Source organism: Cloeon dipterum, chromosome 1, assembly GCF_949628265.1.
Source record: "Cloeon dipterum chromosome 1, ieCloDipt1.1, whole genome shotgun sequence".
NCBI classification, from domain to species: domain Eukaryota; kingdom Metazoa; phylum Arthropoda; class Insecta; order Ephemeroptera; family Baetidae; genus Cloeon; species Cloeon dipterum.
The window spans coordinates 28415234-28428612 of record NC_088786.1 but is presented as its reverse complement, the minus strand read 5'-3'; the positions used below and the strand labels follow the sequence as shown (position 1 = coordinate 28428612).

Below are 13379 nucleotides of genomic sequence, written 5' to 3'. Positions count from 1 at the left end.
TCGAGTTTTCTTTCAATCTTAAAAATAAAGCTTAAATAGCAAATTTAGTAGTGGAATACATTTTTGCTTACTTTTATTTCGAGGAAAATAGAAACTAGAAAAATGCGAGCATCGAATCGATTCAGAAACAAACGTACTCGTTACTCGCAACTGCCTCCCTTGGCATCTGTACAACTCGAGTGGACTAAGTGGATGCTCTCCCATGCAGCCACAGGTCCTTATCTGTATAATAGTGACAATGACTTCCGGGGTAAAAGCATCAGATTGCCTGGCTATACCTCTACCATCAGGGTGGATTTCCCACTGCTGGAATGATTTGGGAAGAGAATGAGAGAGAAATGAGCAGAGACTGCGCCTCTCTTTCAAATCAATGGACTCATTCTCTATAGACGCCCCCACCCCAATCATCCTCCCTTAATATTCCTCTAAAGTTGCCTCTTTGTTGAAGCTCATCTGCCTGTCTCTGAAGCATCTGAATATTCTGAATGTATAAGGGAGAGCCGTTTTGCTTGATTAAAGAAAAATGATGTGCAGCCGGGCATGGCGGCACAAGAGCAAGAGGGAATCGCATGTCATTGCAGAGCATCATCTACATAATTGTCTCTTTTTGGAAAAATCGCGAAAAATGAGTTGAAATCAAAAAAGTTGATTTAAAAGTTGGTGCGTTCTTGATATTCTTGATGCTATATAGGAGGAGTAAAAAAAGGAAGCGCCAAATCCCCTCAAGTCTTTGTGCTACATGAAAGTGAGCAGAAAAGGAAGAAAAATCTTGCCTTCTGGTGGACACGGCTCTTTTCCCCTTTGGAAGAAATGAGACATGCATGTGCGCTCTTTCCCTTTTCTGCAGATATCTAAAATTAAAAAATGGCTCAAATGCCCAGTGGGAATTAAACATTACATTATTTTATCTTTATTGGAATTTTACGCCTTGACTCGCCTGGAACACAGAAAAGCACACAAAATAAGCAATATTGGTTCAAATATTACATTTTCAAAAAATTGGTCGTGTCTCTAAACTCTCAACAACTATTGCTTTCATTAGGCCTTCAAATCAAGCTCACGGTGTATTTTTACAACTTTTGAGATTTATGAGAATATATGACTTATGATAATATTTTGTTTGAGGGTGAGTATAGTAGATTTTCACAAGTTTTTGTTGCTCTTTTTCTTTTATGAATGTGCTCAGCAATGACCGGCGCCTTAAACGGTCGGGTGATTTAAAATCCTCTGCAGTTAATTTTGATGTAAATAAATTTTTATGCACGTTTTTCTGCTGATGAGACTACAAGGGCCAAAACAGCTGCTGTCCAATATACAGAAAAATGTGATAGTTGTTTTTTCTTGCAATGGATTTGCCAAAAGTAGCCATTTTTAATTAATATCCCGAAATTTAACGTTGTGTGGTGTCAGAAATTTGTTCAAGCAATCAGGGTTGTTCAAATCAGTTTGAATAATTCATCGAGCATTTTTTTACTCTATTATTCTTGTTAATTATGTTAAATGTACCATACAATTGAATCAGAGCCCAATTCACATTTACATCATCAATTGTCAAAGGAATACATCATCTCGGTTTGATGGGGAATTCTTGTTTGTGCGACGCACACATCACAGAGAGCAGTATAGCGGTCCAAATTTTTCCAAGAGAGCGAAACGCAATCCTGCTTTTTTATTTGATGATTTAGCAGCCGTAGCGGAAAAGATATGGAAAATGCTGTCGCGCGGAAAATAAAAAGACGAAGAAATGGAAATGTATGCTCTAGAAGACGCGCGCAGATATAAACCGGGGAAATCCTCAATCCTTATAATAGAGATAGATTATATCAAGTCAAAAAATCATGTAGTTTTTGCAAATTGCCCAAATTGCATATGTAATTCATGGATTTTATTAGGTTTATGCTTGTTATTAATTTTAGTAATGAGAGAAATATAGACAATTACAGAGGGATTAGTACAGAAATCCTCAAAAAGCAATATTTATTGTTTAAGAAAAACTGCGATGTTATTATTAGGAAGAGCAAGAAAGAGTGCGCTCAGAAAAAAGCCCTTCAAAGGACAGTGCATAAGGAAGCCCTTTACTGACAACAAAGTATGCTTTAATTAATTATGAATATTGCATCTTGTATTTATTTGCAGTGACATAACTTCCATGGCTATTTAATTCAATTTTCATTTTAAGGTGTAGTTTGGCTTCCTTCTTGATGACGTATGAAATATGAATAATTTTGAAAAGTTTTTCATCTATATATAAAATTAATTTGACAATACTTCTTGTCATTTACGAATATTTCAAAATTAAAATAATTATGAAGAGAAGCTTGAGCATTCATAAGTCATTAAATTTAATAAAAAATTTAAATCATAATTTTGATAATTTTCTTAATTTTTTTCTCAATGATCCTCTATTCCTTTCCGCTCTTTTTGTCTGCTTTTGACAAAGAATACGGGAGGACACTTCTCTCATTTCCAAAATTATGAGTGCAACTGAAAATGAGTGGGTTGAAGTGGAAACGACTTGATTGTATATTGATGTTGATCCGTCTCCGTCAGTCCTGTCCTCCTGTCACTTTCGGCCTTCATGCTTGTAGCTGGTATATGTGCTGATTTGGCGGCTTTGGTGGCTGAATGTAGAAAGAGAGGCAGCACTGGACTGGGCGAGGAACCTTGCGCGCAAGTGCAAAGCAGCTGCCGGTTGCCGTATTTTGAATCTGTGAGAAGCGCCAAACGCGAGAGTCTAAAACCGTTGAAGTTGAGTCCCTATCGACACCGTGTTTTCGGCTGCTGCAACGTCTTCTCGTTCTATAATCTTGTACTATTTGTCCGATTGCGTTTTATTCAGTTTAACTCCTAGAACTTCCTGTACACAGCTTCATGAACAACCATGTCGTAAGTAAATCTCACTTTTTTGCCCTTTTGAAATGAAAAGCTACGCTAACATTTAGAATCACCAATCGAGCATCCGTGTTTGGAATTTGGAGACACGGAATTTTCTTAATAGATAACTGCGCTTACATAATTGTTTATTAAATAAATTTATGATGTATGTAATGGTATTATGTATTTATTTAAATTCGACCGAAACGGAAAATCCTCTAAATGAAAGTTGCCAAAATTTTCTCGACATGACATTTTAGTCATGCCCGTTAATGGCAGTTAATTGGGTGGGACTTCACTATCAGGCACTAAATGCAAACGCAAACATTTGCGTGTTTCTTCTTAAATTTTTGAATACATATTGTATTAGATACATACATATTATGTACAATAATTATGTATCCATCAATTTTAATTGAAGTAATTTGATCATGGGGAAAATTGTCAGTTACATATAATTATACATAGATAGTATGTGCATGCATCGCAAAATCTTACACTTCTCATTATATGAAGATATTAATGGTATCCCTGCAGTCGACGACAAGAATACATCGAGACTTCACAGAGAGAAATCAGCAAATCCGTGCGTGAACACCTGGCATTACTTGCAAGTATTTGGGAGGAGATCGGCCTAGATGAGGATTCCTACAAATCACGCTTCCTAGCATGCCAGACGCATGTTAATGTGAGTATTCACTAAACATTTGTGGAATTTGGTACTATACTATAAGTAAAATTCTAATAATTTTGTCACCAACCTTTCCTAAGTTGTTCGTCAACTTCCAACGTAATAATGAAAATAATTTTGCCTATTAAATTAAATCTCCAATTCTCAAGGCAAATTAAATAAATAATTTAAATTGTGCATTTACTCTGAGAAAGGGTCTTTTTTGGTCAGCTTTAATAATTTTAACCTAAAATCCTCAAAATCAAGGTCTTTGACGCTCAGAACCAAGCATTGCGTTGGAAGTCCAGGCTTTTCGTCATATTTAGACTAACAGTCTCCTTTTTAACCTGTGGCTTGGAAGGGATTTGGATATTAGTTTATTCAGAATGGTGCAAAAATAGGGATCATTAAATTTACAAGATTTGTATTTAAAATCTTTGCTTATTTTATTTTATTTTATTTGCAGGCTTTGTTCAAAGAAATGAAGGAAGAGGACACTGGCCTGAAGAGTAAACTTTTGGGCAAGGTTGCTGCCTTGCAGGAACAGCTTGCTGTTTTTAACCTCGACTTGGACAAGAATGAGAGTGTTGATGTGCAAGGTCTAACCCTGATTGCATCCAAGTCAAAACTTGACTCATGCTTGAAGGAACTCAAGATGATGCACACCCTCAGATCTGAAGAGAGGGCAAACCTTGAGGCTCAAGTCAGTTTTCTATTTCTTGAGTAAAGGGAATTCATGATTTAACTCTATTTTTGTTACGGCAGGAGCAAGACCTTTGTAAGCAGCTTGGTCGTACAACCGAGGAGAGGCCAGCTGCCAAGTGCCTCTCTGACCCGGTGATGAAGGAATTCAAGGAAAGAGTTGCCAGACTGAGGCAAGACAAGGTAAATTTGTCACCTCTTTTACCACCTTGTTGTTTGAATTATTTGTTCTTATGGTTCATAGCAAACGTAATGTTACAAAATTATCCCTTTATGCTACCCTTTTTAGCTATATTATTACCACAAGATATGTTATACTAATAAAGTCCTGGTGTATTGTAGGAGAAGTTGCTCTCAGGATTCAAGGAGACCAGGCGCGATATCATTGAACTTTACTCTGATCTTGAGGAGCAGCCCAGGACGGAGTTTGAGCAAAGAGTGACAGACCCAAATGTGGAAACCTTCCCTCTAGATCCTCAATCCCTTGCTGATGTTGCTGTAAGTTATTGTGTGACTGTTAAAATCTTGATTTGAAAGTTACCTTTAATTTCAGACTCTGCATGAGAGATTAGAGCTCCAAGTTCGGCAGATCACAGAAGAAACTGAGCAATACAGGCTGAAACTTGCAAACTTGTGGGACCGACTTGAAGTGGACCCTATGGTCAGAACTATTTTCCTGGAGAACTATCCTGGCATTCGGAAGACAACAAGGAAGGAGCTGCGAAATGAGATTACGCGGTGCGAAGAATTGAAGAAGCAGAACCTGGAGCGATTCACTCTGAGGATGCGGGACGAGTTGTTGGGCTTGTGGGAGCAGTGTCACATGTCTGAGGAAGAAAGGGCTGCTTTTGAACCCTTCAGGAGCCTTGACTTCACAGAGGAGTTGCTTGAGTTGCATGAGGCTGAAGTGAAGAGGCTGGAAATGTACTTTGCCGACAACCGTGAGATCTTTGACCTGCTCTCTAAGCGTGCTGAGCTCTGGGATAGGATGTGCCAGTTGGAGCATGCTGCTACGGACAGTAACCGGCTCAACAATCGCGGTGGACAGCTTCTTAAGGAAGAGAAGGAGAGGAAACAGATCCAGAAGGTAAAGAATCAATTGCTCTTTAATAAGCAAGTGAAATAATTGATGATCCCTGCTCTCTATCATGACTCGCAAGAGAAGACATATAAATATATAATTCTACTTTATTCCTAAAAAGTGAGACTAACCAAAATAATTATTTTAACTTCACAAAGGATTTAATTTAGATTATCAACCTTGCATGGCTTTAACTTAGTACAATGATTATTTGATTATGCTAAGATTCAAGTTCAAATCCCTGCCTGCCCTTAAATACAAATGATAGATGCCAAAGAAAATTTTGTTCTAGTATCTCGTGTTAAATTAAATTATTTTATTAATATCCAGGAACTACCAAAAGTTGAGGAGCGCGTGAAAAAGTTGATCCACGCCAGAGAGGAGGCTAACGGAGAACCATTCTTGCTCAACGGCCACAGGGCATCTCTGGTATTGAGTGAGCAGTGGGAAGCCAAGCGGAAGCAGAAAGAGGCTGAGAAGCAAAACAAGGTATGCCCAGATTTAATCTTGTTTATCATTTTGTGACTCAATTGCCTTGGACAGAAAATAGCGCAGCAACGTCAACTTGAGCGTGATGCTATGATGGGAACCACCATGATGAGTGGCGTCAACAACAACCTGAAGAGGAAGCTGGTGCCCAACACGCCTGAAATGGGACGCAAGCTCCCTCGCGTGACCCCGGCCAAAGCTCCGTTGCCCACTAAAGTTTCTTCCACAGCTGGAAAGGTGCTTGCTAGAGTTAATAAGTAGAGAAGTCCTCCCTGAGTGTTGATTCATAATTCTTCAAAGCCCCTGTACAGTCCAATTTTTATTTCATTGCTTCTGGGTTGCACATGGGTGATGGTTCATGATGCTCTTCTCACCTTTTGTAAATAATTTTAACTTTAAAACAGATTTTATCTCATAGGTACGTGTAACTTAAACAAGTGTTTAATCTCGTCCTTCTAACCTGTCATGTTTCAACGTTTTTGTAACATCTGAATTAAATGAAAATTATATTAGCTTAGAACCAATAAATAATACTTATGAAGAGACAAATAAAACACTTGTTTTTGTTCTCCATACAAAACATTTCACTGCTTTTCTTCATTAGCTTTAATTAATTGCTTTGTGCTGCTAAATTTTACGCTTTTGTGATCAACAATTTTTGAATGTATGGTATCGCCTAGGTCGGGAAATTCGCTCGGCCTGTGGCCCGGCCAACACAGCGCAAATTGAGGATGCCATCCCCCACCTCATCCACTACGCAGGTTGCATTCAAACTGGAGGTGCAAAACATGGCAGAAGAGTCAATCGCTTCCACCATCTCATACACTGATTTCACTGTAAGTCTTAATTCATTAGGGTTCAATTGCTCGCATGCCACTGTTGCTTTCTTTCCTCTTATGCATGTAGCAGGCCCTCACTATGGGTCCAATCGACCTACACAGCTCTTTAGACAAAGGGTTAGTCCATTTTATTTTTCATTAAAAGAGGGGCTAAGGTTTCTTACACTTTTGTGGACTGAGAAAACCACTGAAAATGCTGTAAATTATTTTAGCTCGGATATGAATTTGGTTGCAAGGTTTAATTATACTTCATTAACATTTTTATCGTGTGCTTTAAATCTGTTGCAAATTTTGAAGTGTGCTAATTAGCTTATTTCATAATCCTTTCAACGTTGCTAATGATCTATCCCCCTCTGTAGAAGCATCTTGAGGCAAGAGCTACCCGCAGTAGTGCAGTTCCCTCTGGGACAATCCGTGGAAGTACCATTCACTTTCGCCAGGCAAATGTTCTTAGCCCAATCAATTCAACCATCAGCTCTTCTATCGCCAGTCGCCGAAATGGCGTCCCCACTGCAAAGTCCGCTCCAGCAAAGCCTGTTAGAAGTTTGAGATCTTCTTCTGCAATCAGGCCTAGCCCTAAATCAGCACTCAGAGTGTCTGCCAGAGTAACTACTAGCAAAATCAAGCCTCTGCCAATTATCTTTTAATTCCACCTGCTTCTCTTTTCTCTATACAAATGTGTAAAACATCCACCATTGTATTAAAATATGCACATTGTGATTTACAACAAATAACCATCGGTATATCCATTCTTGCAGGCAACTAATAAACAGGACTGTATTCAACTCTACTTTTATAACCAATCTTATTATTTATGAATGGAGTCCTTTGATAGATGTAATGATAAAATAGGCTGTTTTCTCAACTGTATATAAATGCTCATTGGATTTATTAATAAATAATTGCTTAGCAAGCCTTTGTAAATGAATTTTTGATTTAACTCCTTTCGCAATTGAAATATTGGCTAATTAAGATTTAGAGGCTGCTGAAATATGAATAGATGTTAATCATTTATGTAGTCCTTTACATATTTTAAGTTATACTCAAATTACGGTTTATTTTAGATTAACATTTTATTGATATATCATCTTTTGAACGTCCATTATACATTATTGTATTTACAAACTAGCAACAATATCAATAAATTACATGTACAATATTCAGATATTTACAAAACAGAGAATTGCTTGAGTCTTCAAAACTATCATTTTGAACAAATTAATACGCAATAATATTAAATAATAAAACAATTTTCTTTGTCTTCAAATCCGCTAGTCCAGCTATTTTTACTTGACTGTAATTTTCTGCATATCGACGACAACAAGAGTTAGGGAGACACGATATATCTTCTTAGTCAATTTTAATCTTTTTCATGCAATACATATTTTTAGCAACAATCTTTTCATCTTTTCACGTAGGTGTGAGTTTAAAGGTAATAATGATGCCTTCTATACAAGAACCAAAGTGCGCGATCAAACTTCAAATTTTTTGGCTAAGCTTTCAATTGACCTTATTATTGCTCATTTCATCCACATTTACAAGATAAAACAAAACTTAACTCTTTCATAGAGACAAACATCAGGCCAAGGTATTTTCTTCGGGGTTTGATCGCACAAAGCGCGTTTAGTACTAAACTTAATGACTAGAGTCGATATGAGCCAGAGGGTTGCATGCTCCTAAAAATATATACAAATCACTGGCTATTGTGCATATATCTCCCTAGCGCTGGGAATGCTACTAAGAAAAATGGAATGGAGATTGGAGGAAATAGGGCGGCTCATGGGTCCCCGCATTAGTTGAGCTACCCAAGATAGCAATTTTTCTTTGACCCATTAAATTAATTGATGAATCGAGTTGATATATATAATAAAATGAGATCAATTTTATATGTAGGTCAAAACTTGACTTGCTTGGAAATGGTATGTGGGTGCGACAACCCTCTGATGGCTATGGGGTGGCTATCCCAGAGGAGGGCTCACTGCATTGAGGTGGGCGTGATGAGACCACCCTCCTCCTCCAGCTTGGTCAGGAACTTGACCACTCGCATGTTCTCAGGTGTCTGCTTGGCCATGTCAATCAGTGCGAGCAGCTTCTTCACTCCAATGAACACCCTGAGGAAAAGGGTTAAAGATTAGCATTACAGATGTAAAAACGTTAAACATGTGCAACAAAATAATGTTAAAAATATCACATTTTGTGATCGATAATATGAAAACGGTAAAAGTATTAACTCAAATCAAGATTATCGCATGTTTGGGTGATGTTTAATGTGTGTAAATTTCCAGAAAATAAATATTTTGCACTTATGTTTTCTCATGTCATTAAATCCTGCTAATTTTCTGTTTAGAATTTCTGGCGTCAAAAAATAACCAGCGGTGAACACTTGAATTAAACAATGACCAAACTCACTTGTGGCCTTTCACGTTTTTGGCGATGTTGGCGAGGTCATGCTGGGAAAAGGCGTTAGATTCTTTTAAAACAGTCAACAAATGCTCAGGCGTTGACAAGTTGGGCACATGCATGACTGCTGTGAACGCGGACAACATTTCCATCTCCTCGAGCACCTGGCGACGGCTGCTAGTGCAGATGACCAACAGCTTGCGGCCTTTTGGTGGTTCCTTTTTCAGCAGAACCAACAAGGCTTGCAGAGTCAGGTTAGAGTATCTTGGACCGATGGGGCCGTAGTCCAGCAGACGCTCAATGTTGTCCACCAACACACAGCTAAGCACTGACCTGTATGCGTCGTCAAAGATCTGTACAAATAAATTTATTTGTTCATATCAGCATTATAAATTTAAGATTAAACTCACCTTTCTAATGGAGAGGCACTTAGCCGATTCTGTGAAGCCAACCATATCCTCTGGAGAGCACACCTTCACAAACGGGAAATCAGACATCTTGGCCAGCTTGGAAGCAAGGGCCGTCTTGCCAGAGTTTGGCGGACCCTCGATTAGCACAGACACGAGACCCGTATTTTCAGCAAGTTTAGCCTGCTGGATCAGCAACTGGCCATCCTCCAGCAGTGAGGACACCGGCTTGCCCCATACCAACACACCACGCCCCAACAAGTGATCCAACGCTTCGGCGCTTGTTCCGAAAGCCTGTTAAAACCATGGTTATAAATAAATGTTGTGTTAAGATTGGCTTAATATTTTATATTCAAAAATATACTTTGGAGTAGTGAATTATACAATGCAAAAGACCAAGAAGGCTTAACCTTGGTCCAAAAAACCAATTAATTCAAGTTAAAAAATCTAATTTATAACTAAACAATGTGTTGCCTGATAAATATATGGTAGTAAACAAAATTTTTTAAGTCAAGAAAACAGACTGTGTGGTGCAAATTGTAAGATAACATAAATTTAAGGAGAGAATAAACCAGGAGACACTCACTGGTTTAACATCGTTTTCAAGGGCGTGTAGGAAATCCGATCGAGAGACAAGTAGTTTTTCCATAGCAGAGGGGTCCACTTCAACTTTGGAGGCTGCCTTGATCAGACGGTTCATAGCGGTTGACTGCGCCGCCCTTACAAGGCCCTCCAACTCAGCACCACTGAAGTTCTTGGTCAAAGTCGCGAGCTCCTAACGTTGTAAAAAGTGGATTGATTGCAGATTTTCAGCTTCAAAAAAAAATTTATCGTTTGTACCTTGGGGTCAACATCAGGGTCAAGCTTTTTGAACTCTCTCATGCGGGCGGTGTGGATGTTGAGAATTTGCACTCGGCCATGCTCGTCAGGTAAGCTAATTTCCATCTGCACCTCAAGGCGTCCAGGTCGCATCAGAGCGTCGTCAATCATGTCCTTGCGGTTGGTCATGCCAATCACCAAAATATTGTTGAGCTGTTCTACACCGTCGATCTTGGCCAGAAGTTGGTTTACCACTGTGTCGTGTACTCCAGTAGCTCCTGCGACTGAACCTCGAGCCTTGCAGATGGCGTCAATCTCGTCAAAGATGATGATATGAAGACCACTGTTTGGGCCCAGTCGCTTCTCCTGTGACAAACGTGGGCATACAAAATTAAATTACTATATTTTCAAATTTAAAATCAAATTTATATTGTTTCATGAATCTGATGAATCAAGAAAAAATTTAATTGTATTTAAAACCGGCAATCAAATTAAAACTGACCTCTTCCTCGGCGTCAGCAAAGAGTCTCCTGATGTTGGCCTCTGACTCGCCAACATACTTGTCCAGGATCTGTGGGCCGTTGACAATTTTGGGCTCTCGCGCGTTCAGCATGTTACCAATCTGGCGAGCCATCAAGGTCTTGCCAGTGCCAGGAGGGCCGAAAAGTAAGATTCCCTTGACGTGCTTGAGGCCAAGTTGCTCCACCACTTCAGGGGGGAACACCCTTGAAGCGAATGCTCGGCGGAAAATTGCGTTGAATTCCTTGTCCAGACCACCAATGCCCATTTTCTGGAAGTCCCAGTCTGGATTGATGATTGACTGGCGGGGTTGCACTCTGAGAGAACAATTCATGTTAATTTCTATGCAGATTAATTTAAATTGACATAGATAAAATCCTGCACGTTTTCAGCAAAATCTCAAAATGTTTCTGACATTTTCTATCAATGTAAATTTTAAATTATAAGCTAAATTCAACACATACCGTTATTATTGATTTAGTACAACCATAAATATTCTTAAATTTGCATCAAACGCAAAAATGGCCAGAAACGCGCAATTTGTGATAGCTTATCAAACGTTCGAGGCAATATTTATAAAAATCATTAGCTGATCCATCATTTTCTTGTACCCTTATTAAAAAAATGACAATAGCCAGAGAGATTAAGAGTTCTGACCCAACCAAAAGTCATTAAGGAAACTCACCCTTTAGCTTTGCCAGTGAGATTAATGCCAGACTGCTCTGCCTTTTCGAATTGGACAAGGGTGTTGCCTCTGCAGAGGCCCATCTTGGTCTTTTGTGGTTTAACTGTGGAACCTGACATCATGGCGTTCGGGTCGACAGACTCTAGAGATTTCACAGAGACCGTCAACAGCGGTTTGTCAGTGTTGAAGGCGAACACCAACGGTTGACCCACTGTCAGCGCCAAACCAGCAAACTGACACATAAACTCCTTGGCCATTTCATCAGAATCGAAGGGAGACTGCGTAGCTCTGAAAAATTCAATTATTATGATGTTTCAACATCAGGAAAATTGATGATGTAACATTTAATTTGTGGTTTAAGAGTGGGATCAATCAAAAGAGGGGTAAGATTGAACTCAAGGTTTAAAATGTGAAAGGAATTTCTTTGGACTTGTCATTATTAAGCAAAAATACACCCCTGAGCAATTTAGATTCCTAGATTTTTTTTTTTAATATTCAGTGAATATTATTTGACAAGCTTTTTATCTTCTGTAATTATTTATGGAGCATTTAAAGGTAATATTAATTTTTAACATTTGCACGGAAAATGTTATTTAAAGAGTACACCAACATTTCGAAGTCATTTTACTAATATTATGCGAATATTATTTTTTATGCCTTTTACATTGGGGCAACAATTTTAAAGAACATTTAGGAAATTTACTGTTTTTAAATATTACTAAAAAGAGCAATATTTAAAAACATTATCATTGCTCATAGGGACAATTTCCTATTATAAATAGAGATGATAGGAAACCACTTACAGAAATGTAAGCGTCAATGTTAATGATAAGTTATAAAGCTATTAGAAAAGAGTTCAACTATTACCACTAGAGAATTTAAGGAAATCTTACTGCTTCTTTTGTAGAAAGTCGACTTCAACAACTATTGTTGAGAGGAACTCGGTAGGTGACTTCGGGTCAAAGAAATGTGGTCGCACTTCGATGTCTTGATTCAGGGACAGCGTGGCCCATTTCCTCTGCGGAAGGTTGAAACCAATTGTTCCCCTTTGAACCTTGTCAAACTTCAAAGAGAAAATAAAAGACTGCCCTGGCGCCGTTGTTACGATGACGTGTCTGTGGATCAATATATAGGTTTCATGAAGGACCAGACCTGAATTTGGTTTTCCAGAAACTTACTGCACTTCATTTGGGAAGTCGTCTCTATTGGCAATCGCATAATTGGAGAGTGACAACTCGTCGGACGGGCACTTAGCCGCCTTCATTTTCTGCGATAAGACAAAATTAACGTAAAAACACGTTTTGCTCTGTATTGGGGAAGGAAGTTACTAGCTTGTGGCGGTCCATATTTACCTGAGAGGCCATCGTGGAGTACGTCTGGAGTTCTGGAACAGGCAAGTCGATCAATGAACTACACAATCCTTCTCGAGTCTCCACTTGATATTGATTTTTCAGCAAACTCGCACGCACAGCTACCAAGCACACCTATTGACTTCGAGAAGGCAAGGCAAAGGCTGGCAAAGGCGAAGCACTGCTGCCAACGGAGTGGTATGGCGCCTGCGCTAGTTACCGGCCAAAATGAGGACTACATACGCCACCTCGAGTCGATAGAAAAACAACAAAAATCGAAAATACCCAAAATTAAGTTAATTTATTAAAGAATTATCTCAGAAAAAACATCTTTTTCATTATAATTATTATTATTTCACTATGATTTTCAGAGGTAAACTCGGACTATACTATGGCTATCATAAACACTGTATATTATTCTATGATACATAATCTTAAATATTAATTTCGTAAACATCCTAAATCTTGATATAAACGACGCCGTATATTAAATAGCTGCGGAATTCTGGAATACATTTTCTTCAATTAATATCATGAGAAGTTAA

At 38.6% G+C, this 13379-nt stretch overlaps 2 protein-coding genes across 4 annotated transcripts; one reads left to right on the top strand and one right to left on the bottom strand.

Moving 5' to 3' along the window:
* Positions 1-2724: 2724 nt before the first annotated feature.
* Positions 2725-7579, top strand: LOC135947950 (protein regulator of cytokinesis 1-like). 3 transcript variants are annotated; one of them, XM_065496960.1, is made up of 11 exons: positions 2725-2886; positions 3412-3562; positions 4011-4247; positions 4310-4429; positions 4589-4744; positions 4800-5333; positions 5658-5816; positions 5871-6053; positions 6497-6652; positions 6726-6772; positions 7015-7579. In XM_065496960.1, the coding sequence occupies exons 1-11, from the start codon at positions 2882-2884 to the stop codon at positions 7202-7204; spliced, it is 1938 nt and encodes a 645-aa protein (XP_065353032.1). In that variant the 5' UTR covers positions 2725-2881; the 3' UTR covers positions 7205-7579. The 3 variants fall into 3 exon arrangements, with proteins under 3 accessions (XP_065353032.1, XP_065353031.1, XP_065353030.1); XM_065496959.1 differs by having other exon boundaries at positions 6723-6772; XM_065496958.1 differs by lacking the exon at positions 6726-6772.
* Positions 7580-7708: 129 nt separating this feature from the next.
* Positions 7709-12996, bottom strand: LOC135947903 (vesicle-fusing ATPase 1-like). The gene is made up of 10 exons (XM_065496888.1): positions 12838-12996; positions 12664-12752; positions 12379-12600; positions 11486-11773; positions 10784-11117; positions 10303-10647; positions 10049-10237; positions 9466-9756; positions 9065-9408; positions 7709-8766 (listed from the first exon to the last, which is right to left on the bottom strand). The coding sequence occupies exons 1-10, from the start codon at positions 12847-12849 to the stop codon at positions 8631-8633; spliced, it is 2250 nt and encodes a 749-aa protein (XP_065352960.1). The 5' UTR covers positions 12850-12996; the 3' UTR covers positions 7709-8630.
* Between the last annotated feature and the right edge of the window lie 383 nt (positions 12997-13379).

Bases quoted from the DNA above. Each gene is read 5' to 3' on its own strand.
- LOC135947950 (XM_065496958.1), top strand. The intron at 4,745-4,799 runs GTAAGTTATTGT...CTTTAATTTCAG, and splicing joins AATCCCTTGCTGATGTTGCT to ACTCTGCATGAGAGATTAGA. The intron at 6,653-7,014 runs GTAAGTCTTAAT...CCCCCTCTGTAG, and splicing joins TCTCATACACTGATTTCACT to AAGCATCTTGAGGCAAGAGC.
- LOC135947903 (XM_065496888.1), bottom strand. The intron at 10,648-10,783 runs GTCAGTTTTAAT...CGTTTGTCACAG, and splicing joins TTGCTGACGCCGAGGAAGAG to GAGAAGCGACTGGGCCCAAA. The intron at 8,767-9,064 runs GTGAGTTTGGTC...CCTTTTCCTCAG, and splicing joins AAAAACGTGAAAGGCCACAA to GGTGTTCATTGGAGTGAAGA.